Genomic DNA, 13677 nt, shown 5'->3' with positions numbered 1-13677 from the left:
AACTTCCCATTCTTCCAACATTCCGGAGAGGCATGGCGTTGTTACAACTTATGTAATGGTGTGGGGAGGCACCAGGTATGATTTCAGGTCATGGCTGTTAGTGACTGAGTGAACTTGGATGGCACAGTGGTACATCACAGACATCCTGCACTCTCATGAGTTACATCTCATGTGACAGTATCATGGTGCCATTTTTCAACAAGACAATGTTCATCTACACATGGCATGTGTCTATGAACAGTCTGCATGATACTGGGGTACTCCCATGGCCAGAAAAATCTCCAAATCAGTCCCAGATAGAACATGTGTGGAACCAGCTCAGATGTCAACTCCATGCCAGTGCCAACATTCAGGATATCAACAGCCCGTTACAAAATTTTTTTTGTGGGCCAGTTTGCCTCTGGAGAGGATACAACAACCTGATCACACCCTTCCCGACTCAGTCAGTGCATGCACCCAGGCCAGAGGAGGTGCAGTATCATACTGGTAAGTGGGATCATATTACCAAGTTCTTTGTAAATCTGACTTAAATTTTGTAATCAATGAAATACAATTATATAACATCTCAGCCCATTAAGTTTAATTTTGTTTCCTGCCTTTATGTGTGCTTCACTTTATTGGCAGGCAGTGTATACTGAGTACCCTTTAGTGCTTCCACAGTGAAGTTACTTGTATCTTGCTTCAACCTGCCATAAACAGCAACCTGTCTACTAATTTCATTTTATACTAGACAAATATTGTGCTTTATGTCTAACAGTGAACTTTTTTTTTTGAAACTTTTTGACATTTTAGAGGAGAACTGTCATTACATGACAAAACTGATTTGATCCTTTCAGCAGTTTCCATTTGTTCGTCACCACGATCAGCATCTGAAGCCTTTGTAAGATAACAGAGCAGCAAGTTTCTTGTGAATCTCACTCTGGTCTATTGGGCACAATTTTTGTGGTCTTCCTTAATTCAGCATCTCTTACTTTATCAAGAGCATGTAACACCTTTTTCATGACACTTATTTTGACAAAAGGATTGCAGCAGTCCTTTTACAGAGATTCAAACTAAGATGCAAGGCTTGTTGATCAGGTTGAAATTTGTTCAGTGGCACAAGTCTTATTTTTACCATTACTAAGAAGAACTTGATGGCACTTTGAACTGTCCAAACTACTAATAGTAAAAGTTGACAAGTCTGTCCTAAGAAAATAATTTTAATTGGATGCCCTCATGTTACAGCAACTTGAAGCTGCTTAGTTTACGAGAATTACTCTTTATTTAAACTTAACAACTGTGATGGAAACACACAGCTCACTGTGTTCTTGAATCAAAAGTATTTAAGTTCTTTGTTTGCAGTTTTTAATGAGAAAAGGCTACCACTCACCTATAGACGATTTGTACAAATGTACTACTTCAAGTAGTAGACATATCCACACAGACTCATTTCCAGACACACATATAGGATAATGTACACTATGTTTTAGGTGGTTGCAACCACTAACTATTGTCACGTATATTGTCTTTCGGAAGCACAGAGGACGCACTTAATTTAAAAAATGTACTTCAGCCTTAAGTGTCATCAGCTTAATAATCAGGCTGTCACCAACAATGAAAATGCAGCATAATAATTGTGTGCCTGGCAACAATTATATTTGGACATGTCTTGCACTTTAAGTATATTCATAAAATCATCTACTGGTGAGTGGTAGCCTGCTCCTTTTTCATTATTTCCAACCCAGATTTCCAATGTGATAAAACTTTCTTGGTTGTGATTAGATATATATAAGTAGTAAATATATCAGAAAATGTACAAAATTACAGCACCTATAAATAACAGAAATGTATCAAACATTACATATAACAGTAGTTTGTGAAAGTTTGATGATAATATTTTCATGTTCATATTTAAACCTTATCTAGAGGATCTCCAAAACAAACAAAATGTTTCCAAGCACAAAAACATATGTTCTTTGAAATAAATATGAAGAAAATATGGGGCTATAATATTTAGCAACATGATATCAGAGTATGCACATATTTGATGCTGAAGTTTTGATGGCATGTTTACACATTAATAACTTCCAGAATACCCACAAACTGCTGCAGTTTGGTAGAACTGGCAGTAAGTAAACATTCTGCAAAATCTACTAAAGGGCACTCAGTGTACTTCATTCTAAGATTACTGCAGACACAAAATACATAATTGAAAAACTGTTGTAATTGGTTTTTCCCCAACTCTGAGCTCCTGTAGAACAAAAACTTTGAATGATTCAGCTTTCTTTCTCAGTCTCAATTTCTTCCACAGATAATATTTTCTTCCACCGCAACCCCCTTTCAAAGTATTGATAAAAACTCCAATTTCTTTTGAATATTATTAAGAGAGTATTATTTATCAGTTAAGGTTTCCTTTGTTTCATGTTGTATACAAACTCTGTGAGGAACAGTCCTCAGACTTTTTTTTTGTGACATATGGTACAGATGGTGATAGCTCGAGTCATGGAGATAGAGGCTGGTGTATGTGGATTTTCCTACATACCATGCCTCAGACATCCTTAAGCATTTCCCTCAATACATCACGGAAAGGTAGTTGGTTTCTTTTAAGTTCCATCATAAATTTCATATTAGGAATATTGTCTTGAATTTAGCAGACTCTAATGCTTTTCTCTCAAAATATTTCATGTATAGGTACAATACAACCAGTAATAAGGCACTATCCAGTGCTATCCAATTAGTTTGTTGATAATTTTTGCTATCAAAAATGAAGCTGATAATGCACAACGTCTGAATAGTTCTGCAAAACAATCATTTAACTTTTCACAAATTGCTTCTAGGGATTCCAGACTTCCCACCAAGAGGAAGACACCTCAAAACTAACCTTAAATATTCATATCCTGAAGACTCAATCATCTGAGGTACTGGACAAATTTAGAAGAGATGTGAATTTTGTGTCCCCACTTCCTTATGTATTCACTGAGAAAACATTTCAACTTTTTGTCAACTGCTATGTGGGTTTGGCAGTGTTACTAGTAAGTGATTTCAGAGGATGCTTCCTTATGTACTTAAGGAAGCCCATACAATCCTGGTCCCACAGCTGTTAAAGATCAAAAATCTTTAAGGACTATGTGGCAAGCTTAATGTACTGAAAAGAGTGCTCACCACCACCTTCTTTTCCTTCTTCTTCTCCATTTTATTGTTGGTGGTTGAGACTGCCTGCAAGCATCATCATTGAATAGATTGAAAAATTTCTTTCTGTAGTCCACACATTATATTATGACCTTGTGTTGCCTTCCAGGCTAGTAAGATTACAGTTAATTTGTCCTCACACATATTTCTAGATATCATTCCAATTTTCTTGAAGACATGGAATTTAAACATTGACACACTGGTGAGTATTTTAGATGTTTCGTGGCAGCACTATGCTGAGAGTTCTGGTGTGAGTGAAGCAGCTATATGCTCCAGAGAGCTGAGATAATCTGTTATTGGTAGAATTCAGCCCTTTGCTAAGGACTTCTGCACTACCCCTGTCCACATATTTCTTAGTGAAGTTAATTTCTGTAGACATCCTACTTCTTTTTTGGATTTTTCTGTGAGTGATCAGATTTGCCTCCTGCTGTCCAAACTCCTTCACAACTGCTATCTTCAGCTTGTCATGGTGTTGATTTGTCAACCCATTCCCAAGACTAGCAGAGATGATATATGACGTATGACGATGGAGGTGAAGAAGCTACTTTAAATTGATATCTTCCATTCTTTAGATGTCATGAAGCTTTTCTCATGCTGGTACCAGGTGTGTATGGTGTTTAATCCTCTGTGGCATGTTAATATGGTGTTTGAGTTTGGTGAACAAAGGTACAACTTTTTCGACCTAAAATCTTGTCAGTAAGATCAGGGGTCTCAGAATTCTTCATTTCTTCTCAAGGAGCTTATCCAACTTCTGTACGTAACAGAACATCTTATACTTAGACAGTAAGGTAATATGACTCCTGAAATTTTATCAACATATGAGGTGCTATTCAAAATTTTCAGGACTGGCGCTGCCCTCTGTTGAAAACGTTACCTTTGGACTAATGGTCACCATCACCCTCGAAGTAGTTTCCATTTGCACATACACACCAGTCCCAGCGCTTCTGCCACTGGTCAAACATTTTCCGGAAGTCCTGTTCTTTGAGGGTGTTTATCACCGCCAGCGATGTTTCTTGAATCCTCTCTAGTGTCGAACCGGTGGCCTTTCAACTTGAGTTTCAGTTTTGGGAATAGCACGAAGTTGCAAGTTGCAAATCTGGCGAGTATGGTGGGTGGAGTACAACCGCCATGTTGTTTTTTGCCAAAAAGGTCCTGTTGAGCAAGGATGTGTGACAGGGCGCATTGTCATGATGCAGCAGCCAGTTCCCTTGATGCCCAAGTTCGGGCCATTGTTGCCGCACGTTTTCACGGAGCTGTCTCAAAACATCAAAGTAGTACGCACAATTCACTGTTCGGTTGGGTGGGATGAATTCTTTGTGCACAATTCCCTTGGTATCAAAGAAAATGATGATCATGCTCTTCACCTGTCTTGCTTTTTTGGGTCTTGGAGAGCCTGGGCTCTTCCACTCAAACACACACGTACGGCTCATGCTCTGTCCCCCAAACACTTGTTGAATCACTGCAAAGGTCTACGTAGCACTTTTCCCAAGATTCGCACAGAATTTTATACACAAGCGCTGTTCTGTTCGCAGATCCATTGTAAAATTGCCACACACCAAACAGAGCCTTACGGAAATCACTGTGGACACAGAACATGTCCTCCCAGCTGAATGCCACTCCGCACACTGACTCATCAGATATGCAGCTCTCGTCACCTAGCGGTGCACAGATCTACTACTCCTACTTTCCAGATGGCAGCACCAGTCCTGAAAATTTTGGATTCCACCTCGTAAACCATGTGTATCCTTCCTTCTTGGATGCCAATTAGACTTTAGAATTGTTGGCTTTGAAGTTATGAAAGCACAGCTCTATTTCTGGAACCTACAATGATCTTTTATGCACAATTATTTTCCCATGCCTGTACCATTATTCCACAAAACACACACCACTTCAGTGTTTTCCAGCTGTACCACATCTGAGACCTTTATAAACAAAGACACTGATTTCATTTTAAGCAATGCTTGGGATCAAACATTCCATTTATAATTATATCATCCCTCACCCCTTCACTCACAGTTGAAAAACACTAAGGACATTTCCATTTCACTGTAAAATGATGTTGGTGAAGGAAAACAACCTGGCTCCAAAGAACTGTAAGAGCAAAACCAACAACTCTTCACAGTCTAGTTGGAACTGAGGCATTGTGGACATAAAAGATTATCAGATGAACAACCTGAAAATGATGACTAGACCAGTAGTTTAACTACTGTAAGCAAAATGGAACTGTTAACTTTGCCAGGAAATATTTCATTAATCAAGAATGCTGAGGAAACAAAAAAAATCACACAGTAAGTTTGCATACAATAATGCTAATCCTTGCTTTTCCGAAAGTTTACCTTCATATCTGCTATGAATACATTCCTATAGGTTACATGTCTCATACTATTATATTAGGGAGTAGTGAGTGTGGCAGCTGGGAGGAGTAGGGCTAATGTTGCAATACTGCAATTTATTCATCTTGTTACTGGCATAACTTCGTGTCTCCTGACTATAAAGGAAATGCTGATGTGTGTGCTGTATGGAAAAGTGCATCTAACTTTCACCACATAATACAGGACAGAGAAGTGATTTTCACCACATAATACTGTTACTTATGTTCGCAAGTTAAAACAACTGAGTTCTGAGACACATGGAGCCAAACAAATAAGTCATACATGATGTATGTCAATTTCTTCACAAGCTTAAAAATGATGCCAGAAGTGATAAAATTTTATTCACATCATACACTGCAACAGTAAAGGTGTAAGGTGTATTGCTGCGAAACTGTACAGAGAATAAATGCAGAAGCACGAGCAATCCATTTTTGAGAAAAGACATTAGTGGGAGAACCTCACTGATTTGGACGACTTCCAGGAAGACCTTATTCATCATAATGTATTGGAATTCTGTACACATAGTGAGTATCCTACAGGTTCAATCACATCCCAGATGTGTTCAATCGGGTTCAGATTTGGCAAGCTGAGGAGTCAGCCCTTCAATTGGAACTTGCCACTGTGGTCCTTGAACCACTACATCATACTTCTGGCCTTGTGACATGGTGCATTATCTTGCTGAAAAATTTCACTGCCGTCGGGAAACATGATCACCATGAAGGAGTGTACGTGGTCTACAACTAGTGTAAGATACTCCTTGGCTATCACAGTGCCTTGCGTGAGCTACACTGGACCCATGGATGCCCACATGAATGTTTCTCAGAGCATAATGGATCAACCGCTGGCTTGTCTCCGTCCCGCATTACAGGTGTCAAGAAGCTGTTCCCTGGAAGACAATGCATTTGCACCCTCCCATCAGCATGATGAAGAAGGTATTAGGACTCATCAGACCATGCAACTCACTGCCACTGTGTCAATGTCCAGTGTCGATGGTCACATGCCCATTTCAGCCATAGTTGGAGCTGTCGTGGTGTTAATATTAGTGTGTGCATGGCTCATCAACTGCAGAGGCACATCGTTATGAATGTTTGGTGCACTGTGTGTTCAGACATACTTGTAATCTGCCCAGCATAAAAGTCTGATGTTAGTTTTGCCACAAGTTGCAGCCTGTCCTGTTTTACCAGTCAGCCCAGCCTACGACATCCGATATCTGTAATGAGGGGTGGCCTCCCAACCGCCCAATGTCTGGGAGTGGTTTCATCTTGGTTTTGTCACATGCTGAAGACACTCACCACATGTTCGTCAAACTCAAACAGATCGCACACCTTCCTCATTCTACAACACGGACAGCACACTCACTGATACTACACACATTGTGCATGTGTCTGACTAGCTGTCATTCGTCACCAGGTGACGCTGCTATTACCTGGACGGGTTTATATCGATAGTAGGTTGGTAAATGATGTTTCACATGACAAGATTGCTTTCACAGGGAGCCACCACTGGAGTGGAAAAATTCTGCTTTGTGATTCAGGTACAGAAAATGTAATGATGGAAGATGCATTCTGTTGGAGAGATTCAATAATGTTGTGGATAGGACTACTTTCCTACAAAAAAATCCACAATATCAGGAAAGAAAATCATTGTTGCCCTATTATTAATCTCTACGAGACCTGGCTCAGTGAAAACCACACCAGAAAGCACATTCGGCTGCACTCTAAAAGCAATGGCGGGTTGAAAGTACCAACAGGCAAAGGAAACAGACCAAATTGAATGATTACCATGAAGAAATGAATAGCAATGTATTTAAACACAGGTTTTTAGATTTGTTCCATGGTTCAGAAGAGAGTTGTGTGATCGTCAAGGATAACTCAACTTATCATTCAAGAAAAATGGAGAAAATTTCTAATTCGGATACAAAGAAGGAAGAAACTGTACATTGGCTAAGTGGCTAGAAGAGAAAACTATTTCAATTTCAAACTGCTATAAAAAAGATGTTAAGTAAGTCAGGTGTCACAGGCACCTTAAAAATCAATTTTAACTTAATAGCTCAGCAGTGTAAACAGGCTACAAAGTTGTGTAGCTGCCTTCTATCACTGCCAATATAACATGACAGAAAAAGTGTTGGTCTTAATGAAAGGAAAGATCACATATAGTTACTTCTTGAGGAAGTAATTGATGTCACAGCGGAAAACTCAAATAAGCGTTTACGCTAAACTGAAAATCTGCAACAAAAGATTTTCTGAAGGAAGGCATCCAAGAAAAGTTCATTGAAAGCATCTTCACTGCTTTAAATGACATTTTCTTGGCATATGGCTTTTCACCTAATGAACTGTTGTTTAAAATAAGTTATTTCTGCTTCTCATCATAAAACCTTTACTGAAATGTGCTACCTGACAATTTCAGGTATCATATCATTTTCAAGCAAGCACCTTCTACCCTTGTCTCTCCAGCAACCACTTCCACTGCTCCCTAGTATAGAGGAGACTCCATGATGGGTGCCCTTTATAACATTAAATAAAAATGTTTCATAGCCAGTCAATGCCTCTTGTAGGAACTCAAAATGACATACAATATTTGTTACTTTCATATTTTGGAAGAGAAAGATATTGCATAGACCCACTTCTGAGTTGTAAGGCAGGTGCACAAGTGTGTCACTTTAGTGTTAATCGAGAAATCGTTATACTTCAAACACCCTGTGAGCTGTAATATTTTAGAAGGCACACCTTTGGTTGCTGAAAGATTTCTTCTAATGAGTTTAATAAAGGCACAGAGCAGTGAATCACTTCCAGAGAATAAAGTTCCTATCCATCTTTTACCCATACTGCTTTCTATAGTCACTTTTGTTTGACTAGCAGTATCAGGGAGTAGCCAGTACATCTGAAACTTCACCTTTGAGAGAAACTGTAACAACTACATTCGTCAATAGGTATGGTGATTGATATTAATTCTGAATCACCATAACGGAATGGCCTACATCTGTTGACAACTGTAAACCTGGAATTGCCTGTTCCTTGGTTACACAGTGCAGTGTCTGCTAATGGAAAAGCCCCTCAACATAAACACTTACGGAAGTTCTTAGAAGACAACTGCCAATAAAATGCTAAGGTTTCACTAAATGTCCTGATTTAGTCACTGTACATCCTCTTCCATCACTATCTGAACAGGACCTGCATCTTCTTCAACAAATTTCCATTTTGTTCAATCAACTGAAACATGTAGCCATGAAACAATAAGTTCCAAGTGCGAGTATTCCGAATCCAAGCAAATGCGCTTTGAAATTTTAGCGAATCAGCATATGTAAAATTTCTCATTTCAGCTCCATGATTGATAATGACATTACACCCTGTAGAGTACAGCAATGGAGGCCTCTCTATCATTTATAATAATCACTTGTAGTCAAAACTTGGAACTGTAGATGAGATGGATGCTGCCCTTGCATTCCTTTCCTGGATATATAAAGTGATTTTTCCACCACTAAAGTTATGCTCCACTACAGTAGACAATTTTATATATAATCAGGCATCCTCACACTGTTGGTGCCTTTAGAGTTGTAATAGATTCTGACTAGATTTCCTTCAAAATCTCATTCAACTTTTTTCAAGAACCGCTTCATTGCTTTAGTTCACTTCCTACATTTTTCCTTCTGCACTAAAAGTTCTATCTACTTGTTTCTTTCTAGTTGTTTTACTTTCCCCATTTCTGTTTACATGTCACTAGCAACATATTAGAGAATTTTATCTCTCGCATCTAAAAATTGTGGTATTATATTATTCTTAAAGCTAAAGCACTTTCTCCTTAATTCACTAAATGTTCTGGAGTACTCCAGATGTACAACTACACAAGAAAACTGTTTATGGATAGCACAAGCAGCAAATCATGTGGTACAGAGGGGATATCAAACATACCTCAGGCTTAGGAGCCCACAACCTGACAACCGGATCAATTCCACTGGTAGCTAAAAGACAGTAGGTTGGATGAGGCTGCAAACAATTCACAATTGAGTCATCCCCACGCAGGATTCTAATGATATTTGTTGTTCGTCTATCCCATATAAAGAAAGATCCATCATCAGAACCTGCTACAACAAACTGGCCATCACTGGAAAAGAAAATAAATTAAAAATAATATCACATAATGGTGATGGAATCTACATTACAGGGAACTCTCAAGCAGAAGAAATCAAATCTAATAAATCCAGAAATTGCAGTAAAATAATGTTTAGATAACAATTGGGTGCCTTTTCACATAAGACACAGATCTCACACTGTCTCCTAATATATGGCTTTACTTGCAATTTCTTCTGTGTCAACTCCTCAGATTTTCATTTCATTTTAAGTAAAAATCATGTTTATAATAAAGTAATACAATATGACAAAACAGACGATTTTATAAATGATTAGCTGAGTACCCAGCATTGCCTGGCTATATATTTACTCCAGTCCTGTTTTAGTCCTTCTCCTCCTCCCCCTCTCTCAGTGCTTATCCTGCTCCCCCCACCCCCCACCCCTGTCCATCTCCTCCCTCTTTCCTCTCTCTGCCCCCTCAGCCTCATATACTGGATGGATAAAGTCTGGGCATTTGCGCATTGTGGGTTACACCCCTTTGATAGGTAGGTGGTTCTTACTCCCACATGGATTCTTTCCAGGCAGTAAATGATATGTCTACCAAGTTTGGTTTGAAATCAGTCCACCTGTTTTGAAGGAGATGAGGAACATAAATATATACACTGAAGTGACAAACCTCACAGGGTATCTCCCAATAGCATGTTGGACTGCCTTTTGCATGGCACAGAGCAGCAACTCAACATGGCATGAACTCCACAAATCGTTGGATGTCCACCACAGAAATAATGAGCCATGTTGCCTATATAGCCGTCCATAATTGCAAAAGTGCTGATGGTGCAGGATTTTGTGCACAAACTGGCCTCTCAATTAAGTCTCATTAATGTTTAGTGGGATTCATGTGGGGCGATCTGGCTGACTAAGTCAATCATTCTTATCGTCTAGAATGTACTTCAAACCAATCGCAAATAACTGTGGCCTGGTGACATGGCACATCATTATCCATAAAAATTTCATCATTGTTTCAGATCATGAAGACAATGATTGGTTGCAAATGATCACCAAACAGCTGAACACAACCATTTCCACACAATGATCAGTTTCGGCAGATCAGAGGACCCAGTCCATTTCATGCAATCACAGCCCACACCATTACGGAGCCACCACCAGCTTGCACAGTGCCTTATGACAACTTAGGTCCATTTCTTTGTGGGGTCTGCACCACACTGGAACCCTGCCATCAGCCCTTACCAGCTGAAATTGGGTCTCATCTGATCAGGCCACAGTTTTCCAGTCATCTCCAACCAATAAGTCACGAGCCCAGGACAGGCACTGTAGCAGAGTGTATATGTGGACAATAAAAAAAATATATATATATATATATCCCAGATTTCCCGGTTAAAAAAGCACTTTTTCCCATGTCAAAATACACTTCTTCCAGAATGAAAAGTACACTTTTTCCATGATGAGTGGTAGTATACTTTCCCTTGGAGCTGTAAAAATATCAATCCTTTGAATGGTAAAGGTTTTATACACCAGCATAGAACTTCCCGGCACTTCAGAGAATGAAAAAAACTACGAAAAAATTTTTTTTTTGGGAAGATGTTTGATCTGCAGCAACATTTATGCTGCATATTTTCGTATTCGTATTACGAAAGTATAGATTCAAATTCAACAAAGCACAGTAAGTTAGTTTCTGAAGCACTGAAACCGAGAGGGAAATGTGCTTTTGTAAGCCAATCGTAACCCACATCATGTGATATCGCCAGCCAATGACAGCAGATATCCAGGGCATAGGACACTTGAAGTCAGCCAATAGCAACATCACTGTTAAGTAGCATGAACAAACAAATAGGAAAAGTTAATGATTTAAATTAATGTACATAGTGTAGTTACAAGAAAAGTTAAGCTTTTGCATATAATATTGGCCTTTTTGTGTGTATTACACTTTATGATACACCCCACAAATGTGCCAGTAAAATTTTAAATAATGATATTAATGTCTCATCTTCTGGGCTCAAAAATCTTCTAAGTAGATGGTCCTCAATATGTTAAGTTTTAAATGGGAGTCAAACGCTCTGTGATTTAAGAAATTCAGTGCACATTCACACACATAACATAGTTCATCCTGCATGAAAGGAAATTTGCTCTGAAAGTAACGTTTTTCAAAGCACCATTCACAGTATTTTCCCGCAACCTGTTAGAAGTAGTTCATTTCAGCAGTTGCCAGAGAGTGCCAAAAAACAGGTGTTACTGCACATGGGCAGCTATGATGATGCAAGAAGCTCGTATGTTGGTAAATATGTATACAGTATTAAGAGATCTTACATGATGTCATGAAAGACAGCTTAAAGTGCACATTCATGTGTCCAGATTCACAATGGAGTATGCCCAACCTGGTATTAAGTTTTTTGATGCTGTTTTTGGGATGCAAATTTTCTTGGAGTTCCGGTTCTGTATTATCTCATATTTAGTTCTTTATTATGGCACAGTGCCATACATGCACTTGAAATTCAGTGAATAGTGGAAACCAGCCAACAGTGTAGAATGAAATAAATTGACTGCCTCTGCCGGACAAAAAGCCACATTTACTTAGCACACTAATAAAAATAACTTTATTGTTATGCAAGGTGATTAAAGCCTGACTGCCAAAAATGTGGAAATAAAATAAAATCAGAACACAGAAACTAATAACATATTTTAGCTTTCCGTAATTATGTGAACAGGGTGTATACGCAGACGAAGAAAAAAAATTCCCGGATACCCTGTTTAAAAAATATGCTTTATCCCAGGTGAAAATACACATTTTCCGTGCAAAGTGACAGGAGGTTTTCTGTAGATTTTCCCCTTGGAACTGTAAAACTTCTCAATCCTTTGAATGGTTAATGTTTTATACACTGGCCTAGAATTGCCCGAGAAAGGGGGGGGGGGGGGGGGGGGAGTTTTGGAAAGACTTTTGATGAAGAAAAAGGAGAGAAGTTTTGGAAAGACCTTTGATGTGCACCAGCTTATATGCTGCATATTTTCGTATTACGAAAGTATAAATTTGAATTGCACCAAACACATGACGTTAGTTTCTGGAGCGTTGAAATCGAGATTGCGATGTCCTTTTGTAAGCCAGTCGTATCTCATGCCACGTAATCTCGCCAGCCGATGACAGCAGATATTCAGAGCATAGGACATGTGTTATAGTCAGCCAATAGCAAGATCACTGTTAAGCAGTGTGAACACACAAAGAGGAAAAGTTAATGGCTTACATTAATATACATAGTATAACTACAAGAAAAGCTAAACTTTCACATATAATATTGGTCTCGAAGATTAATAAGCTACAAGAGAAACAAAGCTTTCACATGTAATACTGATCTTTTTTGTGAGTGTTATACTTTAAGATACATCTGGTCTTCTGGGCACAAAATTCTTGTAAGTGCCTGGCCCTCAAAGTGTTCAGTTTTATACACTGTGTGATTTAAGAAATTCATCCCACTTTCTCACACGTAATATAATTCATCTTGCATAAAAAGAAATTTACTATGAAAGTAATGCTTTTCGAACCAACGTTCGGAATACTATCCCGAGACTGTTAGAAATAAGTACGATTTAGCAGTTGCCAGAGAGCACCAGAAGACAGGCATTATTGTGCGTGCGCAGTTGCAGTGGTTTAGGAAGCCCACACGTTCGTATGTATAAAGCACTAACAAAGCTTACATTATGCCATAAAAGAAACAGGATATCAGAGCATACTCCAAAAGCATCGGAATTCCGGAAACCATGCTTAAATGCATAATACAGCTTGAAGTGCACATTGGTTTTTTCGAGATTCACAATGAAGTAGGCCCCCATCTGATATTAAGCTTTTCAGTGTGATTTTTGGGATGTAAATTTTCTTAGCGTACCAGTACTGTACTATCTCATATTTGGTTCTTTTTTATGGCACAATGCCATACATGGCAGAAGATGAAACCATGCACTTGAAATTCGGTGAACAGTAGGAACTAGCCAATACTGTGGAATGAAACTCTTCATTTCAAATAAATTGATTGCCCCAGCCAAAAAAACTAATAAAGCCAAAT

The 13677-nt window shown here is 38.8% G+C and overlaps 1 protein-coding gene across 3 annotated transcripts in view; it reads right to left on the bottom strand.

The window, feature by feature from the left end:
- Window positions 1-13677, bottom strand: part of LOC126470246 (WD and tetratricopeptide repeats protein 1-like) — a 198250-nt gene that overhangs the window by 27388 nt on the left and 157185 nt on the right. For all 3 annotated transcript variants that reach the window (XM_050097958.1, XM_050097956.1, XM_050097957.1), the window contains exon 14: window positions 9449-9641. In XM_050097958.1, the coding sequence (XP_049953915.1) occupies window positions 9449-9641 (193 nt within the window). The remainder of the gene's footprint in view (window positions 1-9448; window positions 9642-13677) is intronic.

The sequence above is a fragment of the Schistocerca serialis genome, chromosome 3, assembly GCF_023864345.2.
Source record: "Schistocerca serialis cubense isolate TAMUIC-IGC-003099 chromosome 3, iqSchSeri2.2, whole genome shotgun sequence".
NCBI lineage: Eukaryota > Metazoa > Arthropoda > Insecta > Orthoptera > Acrididae > Schistocerca > Schistocerca serialis.
This window is presented reverse-complemented; position numbering and strand designations above follow the sequence as displayed.